The sequence below is a fragment of the Carassius gibelio genome, chromosome B14 (assembly GCF_023724105.1).
Source record: "Carassius gibelio isolate Cgi1373 ecotype wild population from Czech Republic chromosome B14, carGib1.2-hapl.c, whole genome shotgun sequence".
Taxonomy (NCBI): Eukaryota; Metazoa; Chordata; class Actinopteri; order Cypriniformes; family Cyprinidae; genus Carassius; species Carassius gibelio.
In genome coordinates this window covers 20,257,980-20,279,939 of record NC_068409.1, presented here as the reverse complement: position 1 = coordinate 20,279,939, position 21,960 = coordinate 20,257,980, and the positions used below count along the sequence as shown (strand labels likewise).

The 21,960-nt window shown below is 36.5% G+C and overlaps 3 protein-coding genes across 5 annotated transcripts; 1 reads left to right on the top strand and 2 right to left on the bottom strand.

Annotated features, from left to right (window-relative positions):
* Positions 1-1,710: 1,710 nt before the first annotated feature.
* Positions 1,711-5,628, bottom strand: LOC127971398 (26S proteasome non-ATPase regulatory subunit 10). The gene is made up of 5 exons (XM_052574387.1): positions 5,455-5,628; positions 5,230-5,328; positions 4,838-4,984; positions 2,365-2,531; positions 1,711-2,253 (listed from the first exon to the last, which is right to left on the bottom strand). The coding sequence occupies exons 1-5, from the start codon at positions 5,566-5,568 to the stop codon at positions 2,100-2,102; spliced, it is 681 nt and encodes a 226-aa protein (XP_052430347.1). The 5' UTR covers positions 5,569-5,628; the 3' UTR covers positions 1,711-2,099.
* Positions 5,629-8,372: 2,744 nt separating this feature from the next.
* On the top strand, positions 8,373-9,515 carry nxt2 (nuclear transport factor 2-like export factor 2). The gene is made up of 5 exons (XM_052574388.1): positions 8,373-8,463; positions 8,710-8,768; positions 8,847-8,933; positions 9,010-9,154; positions 9,238-9,515. Exons 2-5 carry the CDS (start codon positions 8,754-8,756, stop codon positions 9,420-9,422), a joined length of 432 nt encoding a protein of 143 aa, XP_052430348.1. The 5' UTR covers positions 8,373-8,463; positions 8,710-8,753; the 3' UTR covers positions 9,423-9,515.
* Positions 9,516-9,545: 30 nt separating this feature from the next.
* LOC127971397 (long-chain-fatty-acid--CoA ligase 4) lies at positions 9,546-21,808 on the bottom strand. Of its 3 annotated transcripts, none has more exons than XM_052574384.1 (15): positions 21,644-21,808; positions 18,406-18,902; positions 17,784-17,961; positions 17,493-17,602; positions 16,252-16,390; positions 15,921-16,071; positions 13,870-13,993; positions 13,698-13,769; positions 13,483-13,622; positions 13,220-13,389; positions 13,001-13,075; positions 12,392-12,580; positions 12,169-12,283; positions 11,884-12,041; positions 9,546-11,131 (listed from the first exon to the last, which is right to left on the bottom strand). In XM_052574384.1, exons 2-15 carry the CDS (start codon positions 18,742-18,744, stop codon positions 10,974-10,976), a joined length of 2,118 nt encoding a protein of 705 aa, XP_052430344.1. In that variant the 5' UTR covers positions 18,745-18,902; positions 21,644-21,808; the 3' UTR covers positions 9,546-10,973. The 3 variants fall into 3 exon arrangements, with proteins under 3 accessions (XP_052430344.1, XP_052430345.1, XP_052430346.1); XM_052574385.1 differs by having other exon boundaries at positions 21,662-21,808; XM_052574386.1 differs by lacking the exon at positions 21,644-21,808 and adding an exon at positions 20,474-20,742.
* Positions 21,809-21,960: the final 152 nt, after the last annotated feature.

Sequence of the window (21,960 nt, the reverse complement as noted above, 5' to 3'; positions counted from 1 at the left end):
AAAAAAATAAAAAATAATTGGTTAGCCTTTTAGGAAAGAAGCAATTTGATATTATTCAAAGCAAGGACAAAATATTATGCTAGTTATACTATTGGTTTTGGTATTACCCTGTTCAATGAATGTAAAGTGGATGTCTAGGGTCCTTTTTGTTTCAAAACTTTTTTTCTTTATGTAAGTGTGTGAATGGATGTATATTTTGTTTATGTATGGACAGAAGTATATGTATATGTGCAAATGCATATCTTTTTTAATAATTTGAGTATTAACATTGAATATGTTTTGAAAAGTTAGTTTTTTTATATTTCTTGGGTATGTTTGTGTTTTATGCTTTATTTATGTATTTATTTTTTGCAATTGTATCTTTCAATGTACTTTCTGCTGTAAATCAATCTCGGTATTGCGAAGCAGAAAAGTAAATAAGCTTCAAACTTCCAAACTGACTGAACCAGTTCTAAGTAAGATAAAAAAAAATTAAGAAACAAACAGAAAAAACTAATTTTCATTGAAACTATGGAGGGTCTTATGTAGGAGTGGAATTCGTGCAGGTAGAATCCATGAGAACAGAAATGTTAGATCCTCACGATTTATCACTTCTGGTCCTTATTTGCGAGTGTCTTTTATATTACTAGAAATTATATAATCTACATGGTTGAGAATGTCGAGACTAGTTGATACAGGATTTAGAACTAGAATATGGTTGTGATCACCATTAGATTTCAGTGGAGGCGTTCCACTGCCCAATACGTTAGAACGGTGTGTGATGGGTTTTTTTATGTTCACCAATCGATATCGTCATGGGGAATTGGGTGATCAGTGGATTATATTTGGAGGAAGTTTTAATCACCACTTCTCTATTTTATATGCTGCATCTTTTTGCTGAGAAGCTGGCAGCTGAAACTAGCATTGTATGAAATGCATTCATAGGATTTTTTAAAAAAAATGAGTTCTGTCAGCGGTTCCTTTGTTACTAACCTAGAACTATTTAACAGCAGTTACGGTACTGTAAGAGGAAGTCTGCTTAAATACATATACAATACTTCCTTGAAAAGACAAAGAAAGGTCAGAAGCTTGAGTATATTTAATATTAAAAAGTGAAAACTATTAGCTGAATGACAAAGAATAAATGTACACCATTTAATTGTATAATTTAAACTACAGTTCAAAAGTTAGTTGCCTGATTTTTTTTTATTTTTTATTTTTTACAAAAGCCCTTTATGCTCACCAAGGCTGCTATTTGATCAAAAATACAAAGAGAAACATTGTGAAATATTATTACATTTTAAAATAACTGTTTTCTATTTTAATATATTAGAAAACATTTTTTATTCTTGTGATTCAAAGCTGAATTTTCAGCATCATGACTGTGTCACATGAACCTTCAGAAATCATTCTAATATGCTGATTTGCTGCTGTAGAAACAATTGTGCTGATTAATAATTTTGAGGAAACCACAAAACATTTCCAGAATCTTTGATGATTAGAAAGTTCAAAAGAACAGCACTTTTTAAATAGAAATGTCTTATTATTGTTACTGTTCAATTTCAATTGATCAATTGAATGCATGCTTGGAAATTAAAATGATTAATCTCTTCTAAAGAGCTAACTTGTGACCACAAACTTTTAAATGATAGTGTATGTGATGAACACTGTATTCAGCTGAGACTACACTTACCTTTTAACACAACACTTAGATATGACTGCAAAAGTAAATTGTATTCAATTACAATTTATTTTCATTATTTAAAAATGAGCATCAAGAATACATGTTGTGATTTTTGCACAGAGATGCAAACCTAGAAATTACATTTTAAGGGATTAACCAATAACAAAATCAGTTTTAGGTTTAACAGAAATAAAGCATCCATTGATGAAGCAATAATGATCAGAATGTTACCTGTCAATCTAAAACTAATGTACTCCATAAAATGCATGACAAATAAATCATGAAGCCAAAAGTGAATGATGATCTTCTCAGCAAACATCTGGAAAACCTTCCACCACAAGGCAGTTCCTGTATGGTGTTTCTTTCAAATACTCTCATAAACAAGTATAAATCATACTTGAACAGCAGCGTGATCAACAGCTCTTCTCGGGGTCCATCAACCCTCTACGATCCGTTTCAACACAGATCCCAGGCCACCTTTAGACACTTGAAGAGGCGTCATCTTTTCCTTGTTCTCAATGTAGATGCTGGCACCATGTTCCACAAGGAGTTTTGCAGCCTCTGTTCGCTCCTCGTCACATGCAAGATGACTGGCAAATACAATAAGAAGCTCATGCAGAACGAACAGGAGCAGGAAGCATTTATATAGAATTATAAGCCTATAAAGAACAGTAACACTGCTACACAGTGGTTCTACTCACAGTGGAGTGTTTCCCTCCGAGTCCTGAATGTTGGTTGAAGCGCTCTCCTTCAAAAGAAGCTGAATGAGTTGATGGTTGCCCTTGGCAGATGCTCTGTGTAGAGGTGTGGATTCCAGTTTATCTGTTGCATTAGGATCTGCACCGTTTTCCAGCAAAATCTGGGCTATCTGTTTAAAAAATATATAAAATAAAGACAGAAAAACAATGCATTATAATTAGTTTATTTAAAAATATTTCTTATTGAATATAATGATTGCAAAAATGTAATATTAATATAAAATACATTTTCAGAAAGATTTAATGTATTTTTTTTTAACTATGAAAGTTGCCAATATATTCATAAAACATGAATATAAGAAAATATGAATATAAAAAAAAGTTTCACAATATTCTTAATTTTCTGCAATCATTTAATATATCTGGTTGAAAAAAAAAGAGGTGGCAAAATATTACCAGAAATAAAATAAACAAAACAAAATTTAAATAAAAAAAAATTCAAAATTTTCAGAAATATTTAATGTTATGTTTTAATATAGCTGATTAAATAGATCTAGAAAAATATTAAAATATAAAATAATAAAACATTAATCAGTTTCATGATTTTTAAAAAGATGTAAAGATGTAATGTAATCATTTAATATAACTCATTTGTAAAAAGTGTAGAAGAAAAAAACAAATAGAAGAATATTAATAGAAATACTTTCACAATTTTTAGGAAACAAATATGAAAAACTTAAACAAATAATGATAACTTTCATCAAAACGTAGGGGCGGTCACACGTGGAAGTGGAACCATGAGAATGGAAATCTCATGATCAATCACCCGAGTTCCTTATTTGAGAGTCTGAATGAAAAAAAAAAAAAAGGCTGGCTATATACAGTGAGGGGGGAAATTATTTGATCCCCTGCTGATTTTGTAAGTTTGCCCACTTACAAAGAAATGATCAGTTTATAATTTGTTATGGTAGGTTTATTTAAAAAAAAATTTTTTTATAAAAACAATAAGCACACTACATGGAAGAACTACAAAACAACCATCAGTCGGCTTTGGTCTGGAGCTCTGTGCAAGATCTTGCCTCTTGGAGTAAGGTTGATCATGAGAAAGGTGAGGGATCAGCCCAGAACTACACGGTTGAGCTTGCTAATGATCTTCAGACAGCTGGGCTAAAACAGCCCATATGTTTTACCTACATCCGACTGAACAAGACGGAGGGAAGTTAGCAAGAGAATGGCATGAAACAATGAACTGAAACACAGCCTTAAAGAGGATCTGTGAAATAGAGTAAACCAAAATCCTCAATCAGATGTGTGAAACCTGGTGACCAACTACAAGAAACGTCTTACCCCTGTGCTTGCCAACAAGGGTTTCTGCTCCCAGTACGAAGTCACGCAAATCAATTAATAACCTTATTAGAAGGTGTTTTTTCTGGATGATATTTCGTATATATCCGTTAAAATGAACCTACCATAAAAATAACAGAACCTTCATTTCTTTGTATATGGGCAAACTTACAAAATCAGCAGGGGATCAAATAATTATTCTCCTGCACTGCATTAATGGGGCAGCAACAAATGATTATTTTGATAATTAACTAATCAGAGATTATTAGAATTGACTAATCATCATTATTTCACTGATTAATCAGTATGCTTTGCTTGATTATTCAGGTTTTGTAATTCTTTAAACTATTAAGATATACATATACTACACACATTCATAAGCATGTTTTCTAGTTTAATCCTGTAAAGCTGCCTGCTTGAAAGCTATCTATTGCATAACGTGTTATATAAAGAAACATGACATGAGTCACATGACTTTACTGGAACGCCGACTGCTAAATCAACTTATTTTACCTCTAACTGAATTAGTCGAAAAATAATGATTCAAGTCAACAATTAAATAAATAAATAAATATATATATATGTGTGTGTGTGTGTGTGTGTGTAATATTTGTTTGATCTCATATGACCTAAAGTAAGGGCCTGCAATAACAGAGTCAGAACACTGTTGACTAACCGTTTCAGCCCTGTATATTAATATATAAAATGTATACACACATATAAAATGCTGGCTTAAGATAATATATTATATTTATTTTATATTTAAGTTATTACATGAACATTTTTCTGAAAATAGTGAAACATTTATTAATTTTTGTTATGTATTCTTATATTAATATACAGGGCTGAAACGGTTAGTCAACAGTGTTCTGACTGTGTTATTGCAGGCCCTTACTTTAGGTCATATGAGATCAAACAACTATTCAACACACACACACACACACACACACATACATATATATACATATATATACATACATATACATATATATATATATATATATATATATTTAATTGTTGACTTGAGTTATTATTTTTCGACTTATTCAGTCAGTGGTAAAAATAAGTTTTGATTTAACTGCACATATATATTAAAAACTTAATGTAAAATGCTGGCAAACGCTGAAGCTACCTCATATCGGTTTTTGGATGCTGCGTAGTGCAGTGGGGTGCAGCCATTCTGGTTCACAGCGTTCAGCTGAGCTCCTTTGGATATTAAGGATCTGACAATTTCTTCTCTCCCAGCAGATGCTGCTATATGAAGAGGAGTCCAACACGCCTGGAAGGACACACAAAAAGAGTAAAGAACTCCACCAAGAGGATCTGCAGTGAATGACAAAGTGTCAATAGTGCAATTGTCTGGACATGTAACCACAAAAACCCTGTTGTCATGTATGAACTGCACATTTAGATGAATTAGAGATCAGTATTAACACTGACAGGAAAGTTTCTTTTTAAATACAATAACATTTATGGATGCAGTGAGAGTTTCTGGAACTGAAGCAGGACACACTGCTGACTCACATCATCTTTGAGATCCACTTCAACTCCAAGATCCAACAGAAACTGCACGATATCCACATGTCCAGCTGAACAAGCCCAGTGCAGAGCAGTCCTGCTGTCCTGTAAGTGACAGAAACATCTGAATTAGTGGTCAGCATAGACAGTATAAGAAAAGGGTGGTCAGACGTCAGTATAGCATCATGCTAACTCCGTGTATGTGCACCTACACTGCCCACAGAAACTCACCTGATCTGTCCTCGTCGCTTGTGATCTGTCAGACAACACGCATTTCTTCAGTTCGTCAAACTTCCCAGTATAAGCCAGATTACAGATTTCTACATTTGATACTCTTCCCTCCATCTCAGACTTTTGATGAACGTCAGTCAGTATGACAAGTCAACACAAATGGCCCGCCCCAAATTGACTAGCTGCAATTTGATTGGATAAAACAACTTACATATGTGACGCAGAACATAGACATATAAATACCTAGACGCCTCATTGGCCGCTTTGAGCCGTTGCCGCGATACGTCAACACGTCCGCCATGTTAGTGAGGGCAAGACTGCTTAAAACAAATGAAAGTAAACGGGGGAGCTGCGGTTTTTACTGAATAAAAACACCATAACGTTCTCACTTACCAACCAATTTCAGAGGTTAAAAAAAAAACAGTTGTTTAGTAAGGTTTGGAAAATTATTAATTGAAAGCTCACATTTGTCTCACCTGATGACTTCGTTGATTTTTTCGGTTTACAAATCTGCTAATTTAGTATAACTGTGACATATTCATATAGTAAAAGTGATATGTTATATTAAAAAGCATATGTAGTACAACTTAAAGTAAAGTGAATAATATGAAAAGCGAGTACAACGGTACAATAACATATGAGATATAATAGATTTATTAAATTCTATGTATAATATGAATAATACCATAATAAATAACTGAACAACAATAGGTTAATAATAGCAAGAAGAATATGTAATGTAAAGGGTGGAATAATACAGAATAGATAAAAATGAAGAATAAATTAATAGTAAAATAAAGAGTAAAATAAAAAAAATTGAAATGTAATTTTAAAATACTAATTATTAATCAAATTAAGACACAACTAATGACACAACACAAAAAAATATTGTGGACATGAGTTCCAAATTGTGTTTAATTAATGAGCTCCTTAAGTATAATATATACATGTACTCACACACACACACACACACACACACACACACACACACACACACACACATACATATACATATACATGTATGTATATATACATATATAATAGAAAATCCTCTGAATCAATCTCAGCTCAAGAAACACATTTTATTTAAGTTTTCAGTTCTGCCTTTCTCTGGGAATGGGAATAGAGTGGTTTATTTGTGAAGACAAAACCTGACTAATAAACATTAATTCCCCACCGCTCCCCTTAAGATTTTCTATTTTATTCAATTAATGAGTCAAATAATGTAAAATACTTGATGATGCTTGACATTTTGTTCTATAATGCACATTAAACACACTCATGCAGAAAACACACATTTTGAAACAGTGGTTTGTTTTTCCATGTATGTTGGGCGGCACTTTGGAGCCTGTTTGCGACTCGGTTTATTCAGATCGGCACTTCGGAGCCTGTTCGCGACTCTGTTGATTCAGATTGGGACTTCGGAGCCTGTTCGCGACTCTGTTGATTCAGATCGGGACTTCGGAGCCTGTTCGCGACTCGGTTGATTCAGATCGGCTCTTCGGAGTCTGTTCGCGACTCGGTTGATTCAGATCGGCACTTCGGAGCCTGTTCGCGACTCGGTTGATTCAGATCGGCACTTCGGAGCCTGTTCGCGACTCTGTTGATTCAGATCGGCACTTCGGAACCTGTTCGCGACTCGGTTGATTCAGATCGGGACATCGGAGCCTGTTCGCGACTCGGTTGATTCAGATCGGGACTTCGGAGCCTGTTCGCGACTCGGTTGATTCAGATCGGCACTTCGGAGTCTGTTCGCGACTGTTGATTCAGATCGGGACTTCGGAGCCTGTTCGCTACTCGGTTGATTCAGATCGGCACCTCGGAGTCTGTTCGCGACTCGGTTGATTCAGATCGGGACTTCGGAGCCTGTTCGCTACTCGGTTGATTCAGATCGGCACCTCGGAGTCTGTTCGCGACTCGGTTGATTCAGATCGGCACTTCGGAGCCTGTTTGCGACTCTGTTGTTTCAGATCGGCACTTCGGAGCCTGTTTGCGACTCTGTTGATTCAGATCGGGACTTCGGAGCCTGTTCACGATTCGGTTGATTCAGATCGGGACTTCGGAGCCTGTTCGCGACTCGGTTGATTCAGATCGGGACTTCGGAGCCTGTTCACGACTCTGTTGATTCAGATCAGCACTTCGGAGTCTGTTTTTATTATCGTGTGACGGTTTGTAGGTGTCCAATCTGTCGATGAGTCAGGTATGTTTTCTTCTGTCCTGGTGAGAGTTATGAGAGTTGCCCGCTCCAATATGGCGGCGACGTTATTTGTAGGCGTCTAGGTATTTATATGTCTATGACGCAGAATGGTGCCTGATTAAAATAAACACACAATAACATACTATGCAATAACCTGCAAACGTATCTAAAATTTTCATAAAGAGCCATTAATATTGCTAATTTGTAGATTAAAGACAGTGTAGCTGCACATACTTTATATTTAGATTTTTTTTTTCTATAAATTCTTTTATTTATTTATCATTATTTATTTATTTATTTTTGTTAATATAAAAACCCCTCAAATTACTTTACATTTATTTTGGCTTTGTGTTACATTTTGGTTTATAATACAAATAATGATTTCGTGAAAGCTATGAAAACATTTTTTTTTTTCAAACGGTCTTTTATTATTATTTTGAGGAACAGTACCATTTTGGCTTCAAAAAGTAATGCTACATCTTTTTTGTTATTATTATTAATTAATCGTATTATAATTTACAAATTTACATATGTAAACGTAAACTTACGAAAAGAAATGTATTAAGGTAACTGTTGGGAAGCTGAGGAAAAAATAAGAACAGTAGACGAAATTAAAACAACAACAATAAGATTTCTAATAGGTGTGCGTTTGAAGTATGTATTTTAATTATTTATGTATTTTTCTTAAGATTTTGTCATCTTTGTATTGTATGTCTTCATGTAACGTTACTTGGGAACTTAGAATGACGGTGTAGTTTTCCGGCGGAACAAGAATCGTGAACACACACACATTTGAGCACGTTTGTCTCGATGTAAGATTGTTTTTTTATGCGTAAGAGAGAATAATTCTGAAATAGATTTACACGCAATGTCATCCTTTTCAACGTGCGCATAAACTACGATTACCAGTTATTTTCTAACACACTGTAACTTTACGCCGCGCAGCTTTTTTTCTTTCATCTGGCGCCAAACTTAACGTTACCTAACGTACATTTTTCAATCGCTCTGGTTATTTTGTGTTTTATTAACGTTAGTAGTTTCGATATCTTAATTCTCAGAACGACTAAACATCACACACAGTCTGCGGGAGATCTGTATCTTCATGGCTTCATCGGTGGTGAGTGTTTACTGAAGCTAACTCACGTTACATCTCAATAGTGATCAGTCCTCATCGGTTCTATTCGGTGCTGAGCAGGACTTCAGGACTCTGGTGGATCAGTCGTGCAGATACTCGGATGAATTCGTCAATATCTATTACGACTGTATGGACAAGAGAAGAAGGGTATGCGCTTCTAATAGCGTGTGTTTATTAACATGATGCATTCATCGACTTCATGATACTGAATGGGTGTTTTCAGAATCTGACGAGGCTGTATCTGGACAAAGCGACGCTGGTGTGGAATGGAAATGCTGTCACGGGTCGAGATGCTCTCAGCGAGTTCTTCGAGTCTCTTCCTTCCAGTGAATTTCAAGTGCAGTCTCTTGACTGTCAGCCTGTACATGGTATGCAACAACGTGCCCATCTTATTTTAATTATCATTTATATATTTTCCTATTGTTTTACCTGTTTTCTTCTTTCTTTTCAGAACAAGCAACTCACGGCCAAATGACTCTGTTGGTGGTTACAGCTGGATCAGTGAAATTTGATGGAAACAAGCAGAGATTCTTCAACCAGAATTTCTTGTTAACAGCCCAAGCCTCTCCGAACAGTGACCAACCGGTGTGGAAGATCGCAAGCGACTGCTTTCGCTTTCAAGACTGGGCCAACTGAATTGTAGCTTCAAAGCTTTTTTTTTTCCTTCCCATATTTGTAAACTCATTGCAATTTAATATGTTCTGTAAATAAAAACCATTGACCATTAAACTGTTTCTAAAATGGAATACCACACAAACGGAGTAGAAAGTGATTTTACTTGTCCTCAGCAAATATCACATACAGTGTACCACAATAAATTAGTCATCATAGAACATTCTACAAGTGAATTCACAATTCATCAATGCAAACATTTGACTGCTGTATAGTCTTGCTTGTGGTGACGTGAACCTTGGGTGGTGTGGGGGGACTGCTGAATTTGTTGGCTTAATGGCTATTCATTTAACAATGGTTAAAAACCAAAACCCATGTCAAAAAAAAGAATAGTGCAACTGACAAAATAATAAATAAAGCACTTTCTAGAAAGACAGTTGGTAACAAATAATGCCTATACAGATCACACTTCTTCAAAAAAATAAAATAAACAAGGATTCAAATGAAACATCTAGGTTTGACCAAATAAATTTAAACACAGAATACAATATAAAAATGACTGGCAAGGTTCCTTGACCTCAAAATTCATATCCTGGTTTTGAAGTTCTAAACACTTTCTTCTTGTTCCTTTTCAGCTTTATATGTTAAGTATTGAGAACTGGTTTTAATGAAATATTATCAAATATATTAAACACCTGCTGAAGTGGCATTTGTGACAGATGAGAGAGCTTGTGACAATCGGACACTGTTACAGTAAAATGAATGGTCTGAAAAACATCTGACGTGAAAGATGAAACCGATATAATACAAACCTTACCTCTGACTTGATAGGGAAAAACTATTCCTAAAAAGTGTTCCCTTCATTTAATTTCAGTCTAACAAACAAAACATTACATACATTTTCAGAACCAAAACAAAAAGACATTTCAAGTATATATATATGTAAAAAAACATGCTTTGTAACCATTATTTAGACTAACTCCACATGCACTTCATAAATGAAGCACAGGAATTAAATTCTAACTTGCAGCCAATAGGGAATCACTGTTTAAAATAGTGACCAATCAGAAGGCACAGAAACATCACTATATATTACTTGTGTCCCACAGTGCAAAGACTTAACCTCAGCTACATTTTGAACATTTTTACAAACACACGTTTGAAAAAGAAAGCGCAAGTTGATGGCAGTATATCGCTATTGTATGGATGAAATCCTTTTCGCAAGACACTCCTTTTGTATGCTGAAAGGATTAAATTAGTGGATGCTTTATGCTGGATGAGGTAAACATCAGCTTTACCCAATAGGTCTCAAGCTAATCAACTATGACTAATTGTACACTATTTCACAGCAGAGAGACTACAGAGCTCTGAATGAAAAGCCCACAAAGCTCAGGACTAAAAATACACAGACCAACGGCTTGTCAACATTGTTCGTCTTTGAAAATTTGTGCACATCACTAAGCAATGGGCTGTGGTGACCGTTGTGGCAAAAGGTGTTTAACATTGATTGATGATTGAGTAATGTTGTACGGCAAGGAGCTGATGATGATTTCGTCTTTGGCTGTAATGGTGGTCCTACTTGCGTCCGTACATTCTTTCAATGTCATTGAGATAGTGGTTCTTCAGTTCTATCCTCTTGAGTTTGAATGCGTCCGTCACCAGGCCTGTTTCAGGGGTCCAGGGCTCCGGGCTCAGATGGACCATAACTGGGATCTCAAAGCGCTGGAGTTTAACTACAATGATGGAAAGACCATTAGAAGACATGCTCTGAGTCCACAACATTTTATACATCTCAAAGTCACTTATGCTCACCAGGACTGCATGTATTTGATCAAAACTACAGTGAAACAGAAATACGATTTGAATATATTATGTAACAATTCTGTGATGCAGAGCTGAATTTTCAGCATCATTCCTCCAGTCTTCAGTGTCAAATGATCCTTCATAATCATTCGAATATGCTGATTTACTCCTAATGAAACATTTATTTTTAACAGTGTTGAAAACGGTGGTGATGCTTAATATTTTTTATCATAAAAAATTTATTTTATTTTAGCTAATAATTCAAATTTTTGTTTAGTTTAGGGTTCAAAAATAAAAAAATTATTTCTGAATATATCTGAATTTAACTTTTATATGCTAGTGTATGCTGAAGTTGTGTGAAGTCAGTGCCAAGTGTGCACAACGTCTGATGGACTAAAATAATAAAAACGTTTTGTATGTATCATGGTATCTGAATTCCTTTTTTTTTTTTTTTTTTTTTTTTTTTTATAATATTAAAAGAAAAAAGATGAAAAGATAATAATGTTTGCATGTCCGTGCATCTTTTTCTTGCAAAAAAATTTAAATGTTGCGTTAACAGGCGTTCAGGGGTCTTGTCTTACTAAGATAATAAGGTGAATTGCTTACTACTGTGTCCACATTTAGTGTCCACCCTTTTTCACCACATACCTCACTGCTATAAATACTGTTAGGTTATACTCACTTGAAGTTGCAACTTCTTTAATTGCTCTCAGAACTTCCCTTTCCATAACTGGGTGGTTGCAAATCTCTTCCCACGTGCCCTCAATGCCCTTCTGATTAGCAAGAGCTGTCAGCGTCTTCTGATTAGGAACAATGAAGCTGATAACGTAATTCTGGTCACTGGTGGGCAGAAGAGAGAGAAAAGAGGTCTGTATACAGCACGTCTGCTGTTCTAAAGAGAGGACTCTTTGTTAGGGTTAGTAACAGCCCATATGCGTCAGACAAAGCCGAACATATGATTACGAACCTGTTTGCATAAGCGCAGATGTTGTCAATGAGAGAGCAGCTCTTCAGAGCAGACTCAACTTTGCCTAAAGAGACGTACTCCCCTGCTTGAAGTTTCACAAGGTCCTTCTTGCGATCTAGGTATTACATACAATAGATGTGACTAATACACATAGATAACAAATACGTGATTTGAACTAAAACAAGAAAGACGACTTCATTAATGATGCTGGATCCAAACATACCGACAATCTGAAGACAGCCGTCAGGGTGCATCTCTCCTATATCACCAGTGCAGAACCACCGCTGGCCGTTCTCATCCACAATGAAGTCATTATTACAGCCTTCACTCCGGAAGTAGCCCATGGTCACATTAGGACCCCCGATGAGGATCTCACCACGTGGATGAGGCTTGTCATGCTTCGTATAACCACCTGATGTATAAGGAGAATCACGACAGCTGTAACGGTTTTAAATGTTTCAAGTTAAAGGAATAGTTACACCAAAAACAACATTTCTTACTCGACCTGATCTTGTTTCTTACCTTTTTTTTCCCCAGAGAAGACAAAAGCATTTAAAAAAAAAATTATTGTACAGCACTTCACTTCATGTGTGTGATTTTAATATTTTACAAGTCTGATTCTTTAAGCATTAAGCCACATCTAACTAGAAGTACTGGCAAAGGTGAAGAAAGACACTTCCTCAAAGCAAGTTTTCGCATTACCCAAGTAAACTTGGTATAGAATGCGTCTTAAGTGTTTATTTTTTTATTCTTTTTGGAGTTGTTTGGTGGATTACTTCATTAAGATATGAACAAGCATCTACAACAAGGAAAGCTGGTAGTATTTACTAACCTTCTGCCCAGTCTTTGAGTTTGACCTCACAGCAGATCAGAGGAGCTCCAACTCGTCCTGTGCTATAGTCAGCAACTACACACACAACATAAGATGATATGATCATTACTGCACATTGAGATAAAGCTCTGACCATTTTTCTAAACAAGACTCTACAAGTAATAATAAACAGTGCAAGATAGACTGGAAAAGATGTCCAGATGTAGCAGGACTCCTCACCCTCAGTTATAGTTCCTGCTCCACAGGTCTCAGTAAGACCGTAACCCTGACCAACAGGACAGCAGAAGCAGATGTTCATGAAGCGCTGAGTGGCGGGAGACAGAGGGGCTCCTCCGGACAGCATCATCCGCACATTTCCACCCAGCAGAGCTCTGACTTTCTTAAATAAACTGAATACATGAGGGAACAAAGACGATTAAACTCCAGACTCATTAAGAAGAGCAAATGTGATTAACTGAAGGCCTATTTTAATATCCTCTTACATATTGCACAGGGGCGCATCATAACCCTTCTTGATCTGCTCGAGCTTGTAGTCGTAGGCCAGTTTGAATAGGGTTCTCTGCACGCAGTTCATCTCCTGCACTTTACTCATGACGTTCTTATTGATCCGGTCCATTATTTCCTGACAGAGTGGGAGATTTTAACATGACTGGTGTGAAGGAAACAAGATGAAAATGTTTGGAGGAGTCAGACTTACAGGTACGGCGGCCATTAGAGAAGGTTTCAGCACGGTGCAGTCACCTTTACTTCCCTTCTTAATTTTGGTTGACTACAAAGCAGAAACAAGTCATTCAATCATCTGAGATTAACATCATTTCCCTGTGTGTGACTAGATTTATCTGATCCAGTAATAAAGAGAGGTGCAGTACCTGATCAGACAGTGTTTGTGGTGTGGAATAGCCGATCCTGCAGCCGTACGTCACACACGAGATCTCAGCTGTCATTTCCAGCACGTGAGCAAGAGGAAGATAGGCAATATAGGTATCCTTTGGTCTGTGGAGGCATAAAGGAATATTAAAGCAAAACTAATATGCATTTCAGCCAGGCACCATTGCATTAATGGAAAGCAACAACCAAAAGCAAAAAATCCATTTATATTTTCCACTGGTGAACTGATTGTAAGCAGTATTTTTTAAACCATTAAAGACAGATGTTCTGCGAGCTACAAGGTTGGTATATGCTTTAGTTGAAGATATTATTTCAACTAGTTTTTAATAATCATTGGAAAAACTGTTATACTTCATACATTTAGTTGCCTCTACAGTCTCAAGTCTTATTGGGTTAATGCGTCAAGCTTTGCACATCAGCATATTTGGCAATTAGATGCACATTTTCAGGTTTCTCCAGAGACATTTGACTGGGTTCAATCCCAGGCTCTGGCTGGGCCACTCCAGGACTTTTACAGAGTTGTCTATAAGCCACCCTTGCTGTGTGCTTAGGGTCACTGTCCTGTTGGAAGGCGAACCTTCTGCCCAGTCTGAGGTTATGAATGCTCTGGACTGGGTTTCCATTAAGGCCATCTCTATATTTTTGTGCACTGAGCATTTTCTTCTACTCTGACGAGTCCCTCAGTTCCTGCTGCTGTAGTAAAGCACACTTTACTTTTGGGATGGTACTCTGCAGGTGATGAGCAATGCCTGGTTTCCTTCAAACTTGATGCATCATCAGACCAGATAATCTTGTTTCTCACAGTCTGAGGACTCTCTTTAATTTTGCTAATTCCAAGAGTGTTTTCATGTGTCTTCACTGAAGAGAGGATTGAGTTTGGACAAACCACCATAAAGCCCAGATCGGTGGTGTTGCAGTGATGTTTGTCCTTCTTTAGATTGGTCACCACACTAATAAAAGCCCTTCATCAATCACTCAGTTTGGCCTGGAGGTTAGCTCTTATAATGGTCCTGGTTATTTTAAACTTCTTCCATTAAGGGTAACAGAGACTATATGCTTCTGTGACCCTTCACCCTTGTGTGTGGCTTCACACAAACCTCTTTCTGAGCTCTACAGGAAATTCTTTTGACCTCTTGGCTTGGTTTTTGCTCCGATATGCATTATCAGCCGTTAGACCTTTTAAGACGTGCATGTGTGCCTTTCCAAATCATACCCATTCAGATAAGAGTGTGAATACTTATGCAATAGAATCGTTTACGTTTTTTAGTTGAATAAAATAGCAAAGATGTTAAAAACCTCTCTTTTGCTTTACCATTATGGTGTATGTGAAAGAGAAAAGAAAAAAAGCAATTTAAAGCAGTTTAACATAAGGCATCAACATAGCAAAACATGAAAAAAATGAAAGCGTATAAATACTTTCTCAAGGCACTGTGTATGTGTATATATATATATATATATATATATATATATATATATAGTAATATAAGGCTTTAGTATAAGCAAGTCACTAGGGTATATTTGTAGCAATATCCAAATATACATTAAAATTAAATTGATTATGATTATGATTTTATGCCAAAAATCATTAGGATATTAAGTAAAGATCATGTTCCATGAAGATATTTTGTAAATTTCCTACTGTAAATATATTAAAACAAAATTTTTGATTAGTAATATTCACTACTAAAAACTTATATATATATATATATAATTAACTAACATCTTTAAATTAATGGTTTCATATTTCTCAATTGCTTTTGACTGTATAAGCAATACTTTGTGGGATTGTAGTTCTTTTCATTAAAGTCTCTTTGTCTTTTTGTTTGTTTTTGAAATGCAGTTTTGCTTCATATTATAGTATAAAAAGTTTTTAATATTGTGTTTCACCTCATAGCTAGTTGGTTTGGTTTTGGCTTATAACACTAAGATATTTTTAAAAATCTGTACGGTAAAAAATAAAAAAAACTTTTGGAACCAAGTTTGCTGAATAAATGGGTGGCCATTGTGGCACCCTATTGATATTTATACACACCCCAAACCAGGTATCCTCTCGCACTGGCCTGCCATGCCCCCGATCAGGTTACTGTGAATGATCGTCACCCCTTTAGGTCTACCGGTGGAGCCGCTGGTATACATAATAACAGCAAGGTCTGATGGGACGGGCTTCACTATGGGTCTGCTCACTGCAACACAAAGCACACACTGTTATCTCCTCTGGTGATAAAGATGAATCCATTACATTGCAAATCTTTATTCGGATCAATATAGTATGGGTGAACTGTGGGTAAACTACAGCCAATCACTGAAAAGATTAATTAGCATATAAATGAAATGTCATTCGTAAAGTTGGTGCCCTTTCTTACAGTTTTCTGGCTTGGCTCCCAGCTCTTGCACAGAGTGCATGCTGTGGATCTGGACGCCCTGTGGATATCCCACTGTGCTGATGCTCTTCCTGTCCACATAGATGATCTGCCTCAGTCTGGGGATTTGTGGAAGAACATTCTGTAGGGGAATAAACAAATGGAAACAGATATTTAGGGGTGCTCCGATCACGATCGGCCGACCATTATGCGCATCTCCTCAGTAAAGCCGGTTCTCTAATCAGCGGTTAATTCCATCAGGTGCGTGATTTCACATAGAGCAGCTGTTACTACACAGAGCCGTTGTTAATAGAGAAGATGTGCAAATCCACTTCATTTTCAGTGTTTTTTGGCGCATCTTCTCAGTTAACAACGGCTCTGTGTTATGGAAACTGTTATGGAAACAAAATATTTAATGAAAAAATATATATATATTTCTGGCGGCAGGGCAGGAAAACCCAGGGGGCACCAGATGTCAAGTTAAACTTTGGTTTGAAAATCTGATTGACATCAAAACCCAACACTGGATGGACGTTTAATATTGGTTACTTAATACGATGACTTAAAACCAACATCAAATGATGACATATATTAAAGCTGAGGGGAAGTTAACATTATTTGGCAGGCATTGGTTTTTGGTTAACATCATTGCTAAATGTCACGGCTAAATGTCTGAGTTTGGTGTCAATACTTTGTTGGCATGAATTTTGGTTACTTAATACCACAACTAAAAACCAACAAAATATCAAGTTGACATTGACATTAGAACAGGTCATGACACTGAATTTCGGTCACCTGACATAAAGGCATGCATTTAACCAAATATCAATGTCTTATGATATTGGTGGCCCGCTGGAAAAAAACTGAACTACAGAACAGGGTGAGATATTCACGGAGACAAACATGACTGAACATAAAGACAAGTGATTCAGTCTTAACAGCGAGTCGATGTTAATTTGGTAACTGCTCTAACTGATTCAAGTTCATTCAGTGATTCCTAGTAAAATTCCTAGTGCTAATTCCTAGTGCTGTTTAAAAGCACTAGGAATTAGTTTGTTTGTTATATGTACTTCACTTGTTTTAGGAGTTCAGTTTTCAAAAAGAACGGAACTGAAATGGGTGCCAAGTTGGAACTGATTCACTGTACCCTGTTACTGTAACCTTAGCTCTTGTAATATATTGTTTCGCTATGACTCTGTAGTACAGGAACCACTGAAATGGTTTCATTGCTGTCTTTAGCTTACCTTCAGTTTGGTTTCCAGCAATTCCACACTGGTGACCAGCTGTGTAGCTCCACACTCATTCAATCCAAAAACCACTGCCTCTTCTCCTAGGGTTGCATAAAAGGTGACCACTACAAAAACCACATGAAACAAATTTACAGAAGAAGATCAAGACAAACCCAAAACAGTCACATCACATCTATGCGTCATCACATTAAAGCATGAAGGATAAAACCTATGACTCACTTGAAGTCATTTTTTCCTTAGGGAAAAAAAAGAGAAAATGAGTGTAAAAATAATTTGTTTCCTTACATGGGAAATTGCGTCTGAAGCAGGCCTGAGCTGTGATCATCCACTCTGCCCGTGTCTCACAGAAAATCGCGATGGTGCTTTTTGGCTGTTGGCCTAGTGCTGCCAGTCCGCTCCCAAACTGACTGACCTGAGTGTCCATCTCCTCATAGGATAACCACTTATAATTGCCCAGAATTAACTGCCAAGACAAAGCCATAAAACACCTTTATACACAAAAAATATAAATAGGCTATATAATTGTTTTTCCTCTCTCAACAAATTCACATTGTGTTCACATTGCATTTTAATGTGATCCAATTGTAAGATGACAATGTGAATGGCAAAAAGAATACTGAATGTGACATACTAACATTTATAATTGTATGGATATCTATAAATATGATGTTTATGTATAAAGGGAAATTCATTACATTGCAAACATTTTGGGGTCAGTAAAATGTATTCAAAATTTAAGACTTTCACAATATTTTTTACATTATTCCAAAAGATTTCTTAAGCAGCAAATTACAATGATTAAAAAGGTAATGTGAACAACCTCACTAAATAAACTGGATTAGAGCAGAAAATTAGAATTAGACACTTGTGATCACAGCCGTTCAGGATATGTCAGAGGAGGACGTACCTTCTTGAAGACCTTTCCATTCGGCTGAGTCTCATTTTCTTCGCTCAAAACTTCTCTGGTTCCCAGGCAGTCCGCTTTACCGAAACGCTCCACCGCATAGTCAAACAGCTTATCAAGGGTGTCTTTTCCAGGGAAGTCCTCTGTGACCAGGGAGTCGAAGCGATCCACGGAACGATACGGCCCTTCAGCCTGACCGGTGGTTGACCTGGATTTGACTCTCTTTGCTAGGGCTTTCTTTTTCTGAGCTCCAGTCAGGAAGAACCATGGTAGAAAGCTCAAGAGTGAGTAGAGCCTCACTACTACATGTACTGGGAACAAGAGAATGGTACTCAGGTCCATGTTCAGACGCACGTCTGCTGAGAAGCTGAAGGGGACTGAAAGATGAAGGGATCAGGCCAAGCCTGAGATAGAGCGAGTTTGTTGTCCTGTGGAGGATCCCGGATCAAAGTTCAGAAAGATTAGGGAAGTGTCCGATATGTAGCTCCAAAATGTGCAACCTGATGAGAATGACAGTAAGAAATAAAGAAAATGTATCTTATTCAAGTGTACTCAACTTAAACACAACCTTACGAGACATTTCTATGAGAAAATAAGAGTGTGGGGCTTCAAGCGTAACAGTTTTATTCATTCAGCTGCTTTAATGAGACAAGCAAGGCTTATTAGAGGAGTGGTCACAAACACCACAAAAGAGACACATTCCAGCCCAGTGAAGTGTCTCTCTGTTTCTCATTTAATGACTACGGTAATATGAAGTCACACAAACCCTGCAGAGCCTGTCCTCGTTTAAAGACAGGGTGGACTGACGGACGTATAATATTAAATCACAAGGTTACCAGACATCTATTAATGTTTGTACAGATGAAACCTGATACACTCGGTTTATCTAGTGTTCCAGTTGCTGGTACAGCATGGCAGAAATGCCAAGGCCATGGGTTAGATTTCAATGAAACCCAAAATAATTAACTTATTGAGTTGAGCAGAAACACTTAATCTCTGGTTTAAGATAATTTAATCTCAGGAAGATAAAATCATCTCTTGATCACATGACCGGAGTCAGATTAAGGAAGTAGAAATGAGTTTCTCATATATAGAACAGAAACAACATCACCTCAACACTACTGTTACAACCTGTGCACAAAGTTACTGTCCTGTTACAGTGCTGCCAAGCTGGGAATTTACTATGAAATTAGATCCCTCACAGCACAAGTCCTTATTGACACTAAAGACAAGTGTGACCAGCTGCAGGGCTGAGCTAATGGCAAAAGGTTAATGTAAGACATACTCCACTGACTCAGCTAGACACTCAATAACAGCAGACAACCAAATCTCTCTTACTATGACAGTTAATAAGCTCTTTCTTGTTTGTTTAGACTGACAACATTTTGGTTCAGAGATCAAGATGTGATCAGCCCAGCTGAAATAGCATGTGATGTTGACACAATCCACAGCCTCATATACCATTCATAGCTTGGGCAAAATAAATGTCTTTTTTGTGGCTTATATTGGTCGATATTTCAATTCTGAACTTTTTTTGTCTAAATAAAAATACCAAAAACAACCAATTTTTTATTTTATTTTTTTATGTTAGAAGTGAATGTAGACATCACAGTTATGTTGTTTCAAGTAGAAGTATGTGGTCTATTAATTTCTAATTAATTTGCTTGATATTAAACTAATTTTTTTTATTAAGTTATAAGTTTAAGAAAGACCACCAACTTTACTGGGCAGTGCTGATAACAATATAGTATAGTATATTAGGGATGCACCAATATTAACAATCTGGCAGATAATGATAAGCCACATTTATTTGCATGTTATGGCAAATAAGCAATAAGCTGTTGATATTCAAACTAAATACTATGTAAATGAATTTAGACATCACCATTATAAAATACATATATATATAAATATGGATATTAATTTGCTAAAAATTTACATTTAACAGCGTTATTAAAAAAAATACCATTGCCATCATTTATTGTTCACAATACAGTTCATCAAAATGTAAAACCAGGAAGAAAAATAGTTAGTCTACAATTAAATATCCAATACTTAAACATTCACATACCTTCACATTGGAGATACTGCATTAATTAAACCTCCACCCTTCCTCATCCAAGTTAATGACATTACCCAATAACAAATTAACTTACGACGAAACAAATGTGGATGCTGACTGGTGCAATTTTTTAATCTGCCCTGATGAGCTGAAATCTGGACAAAGGTTAGACTCAATGTGAACCCTAAAGCCTGGTAAGAGCAGTCAGTGAGAAGAGACAGCCAATGATATCCATCCCTCTGGCTCACCCCACTCACATAGCAGATCTTCAGCAGGTGGACACACTGGACTGGAACAGAATGATTGGATCCTGGATCTGATCCCATTATCTGTTATCATCTTTTACAACCCAACCTTTGTTTATAAGAAGGACACCTTATGATAACTTGACCTGAATGTACACTTTAAAAGTACACATCAGTACTGCCGTTGAGTGGCTGTGATTACAACTATTAAACAAATATAAGGATACTTCATTGATGATGTCGTGTCAACAATACTTTTGAAAATCTAACTTTCTGTATATCCAACGTCAGTTTGAAACGATTTACCACACAAATAACGTCAGAAATATCATAAAACATAAATAAAAGGTGTTTTATCTACTAGCTTTCGATAAGAAAGTGTTTCCACCTCTAAGATACATAAAATATATTAGCATCCATTTTTGGCGCGATCACGTGCTGTTCAAAACGCCGTGCCGCTCCTGAGACGCAGCTAACGTCACACGTGTTCCGGTAATCACCGTGGAAACGGCTCGTTTAAATAAATGGAACACTGTTGATTTATGATTAATGGAACCAGCTAAAGCGGTTTAACTCCGACAAGTCTGATCTTTTGAATGTGATGAAGACGGTGATGATGACGCTCTTTGTCGGATGTCGAAACGTCAAACGCAGCATCATCACATCATCATCGTGAGGGATGCCAAGACATACTTTTCCATCACCTAGCCTCATATTAAACAATCATGTATTAAAACTCTATTTAATCTTCATTCAGACCCAGTAATGACATGTTATATTCAGATTTGAAGGTTAGCAAGCTAGCGTTTCCTTTATGTCTTTTAGCCATCTATAAAATCGTCGCAGTAAACAAGAAAAAACCGACAAAACAATCCCCTCAAGTATTACTGAAGTGTTACGACTACATGAGTATGTGGCTAGAAAATGATCTTACCGGCTTTTAGTCTCTTACCTCCAGAACCGGTTTGTGTTTCAGTCTTCCGATGCCAAGCACAATGACCGACAGTTACCTCCGGCGTGTGCTGTTACACCCGGAAATATTGCGTCATCTGACTCCATATTTTTCGACCAATAAGGTCTAGACATGGAAGCGGAAGACTTCCTGTTTCTGCTAGTGCACTTCAGGTCACGGCTACACTTTTTCTATTGGTAATATTAGTATTATTAGTAATATTAGTGATAATTAACTCACATTTCTTATAAGTAAATAAGAAAAGAATTGTAAAAAGCTAACTGTAAAATCTCAGTCAT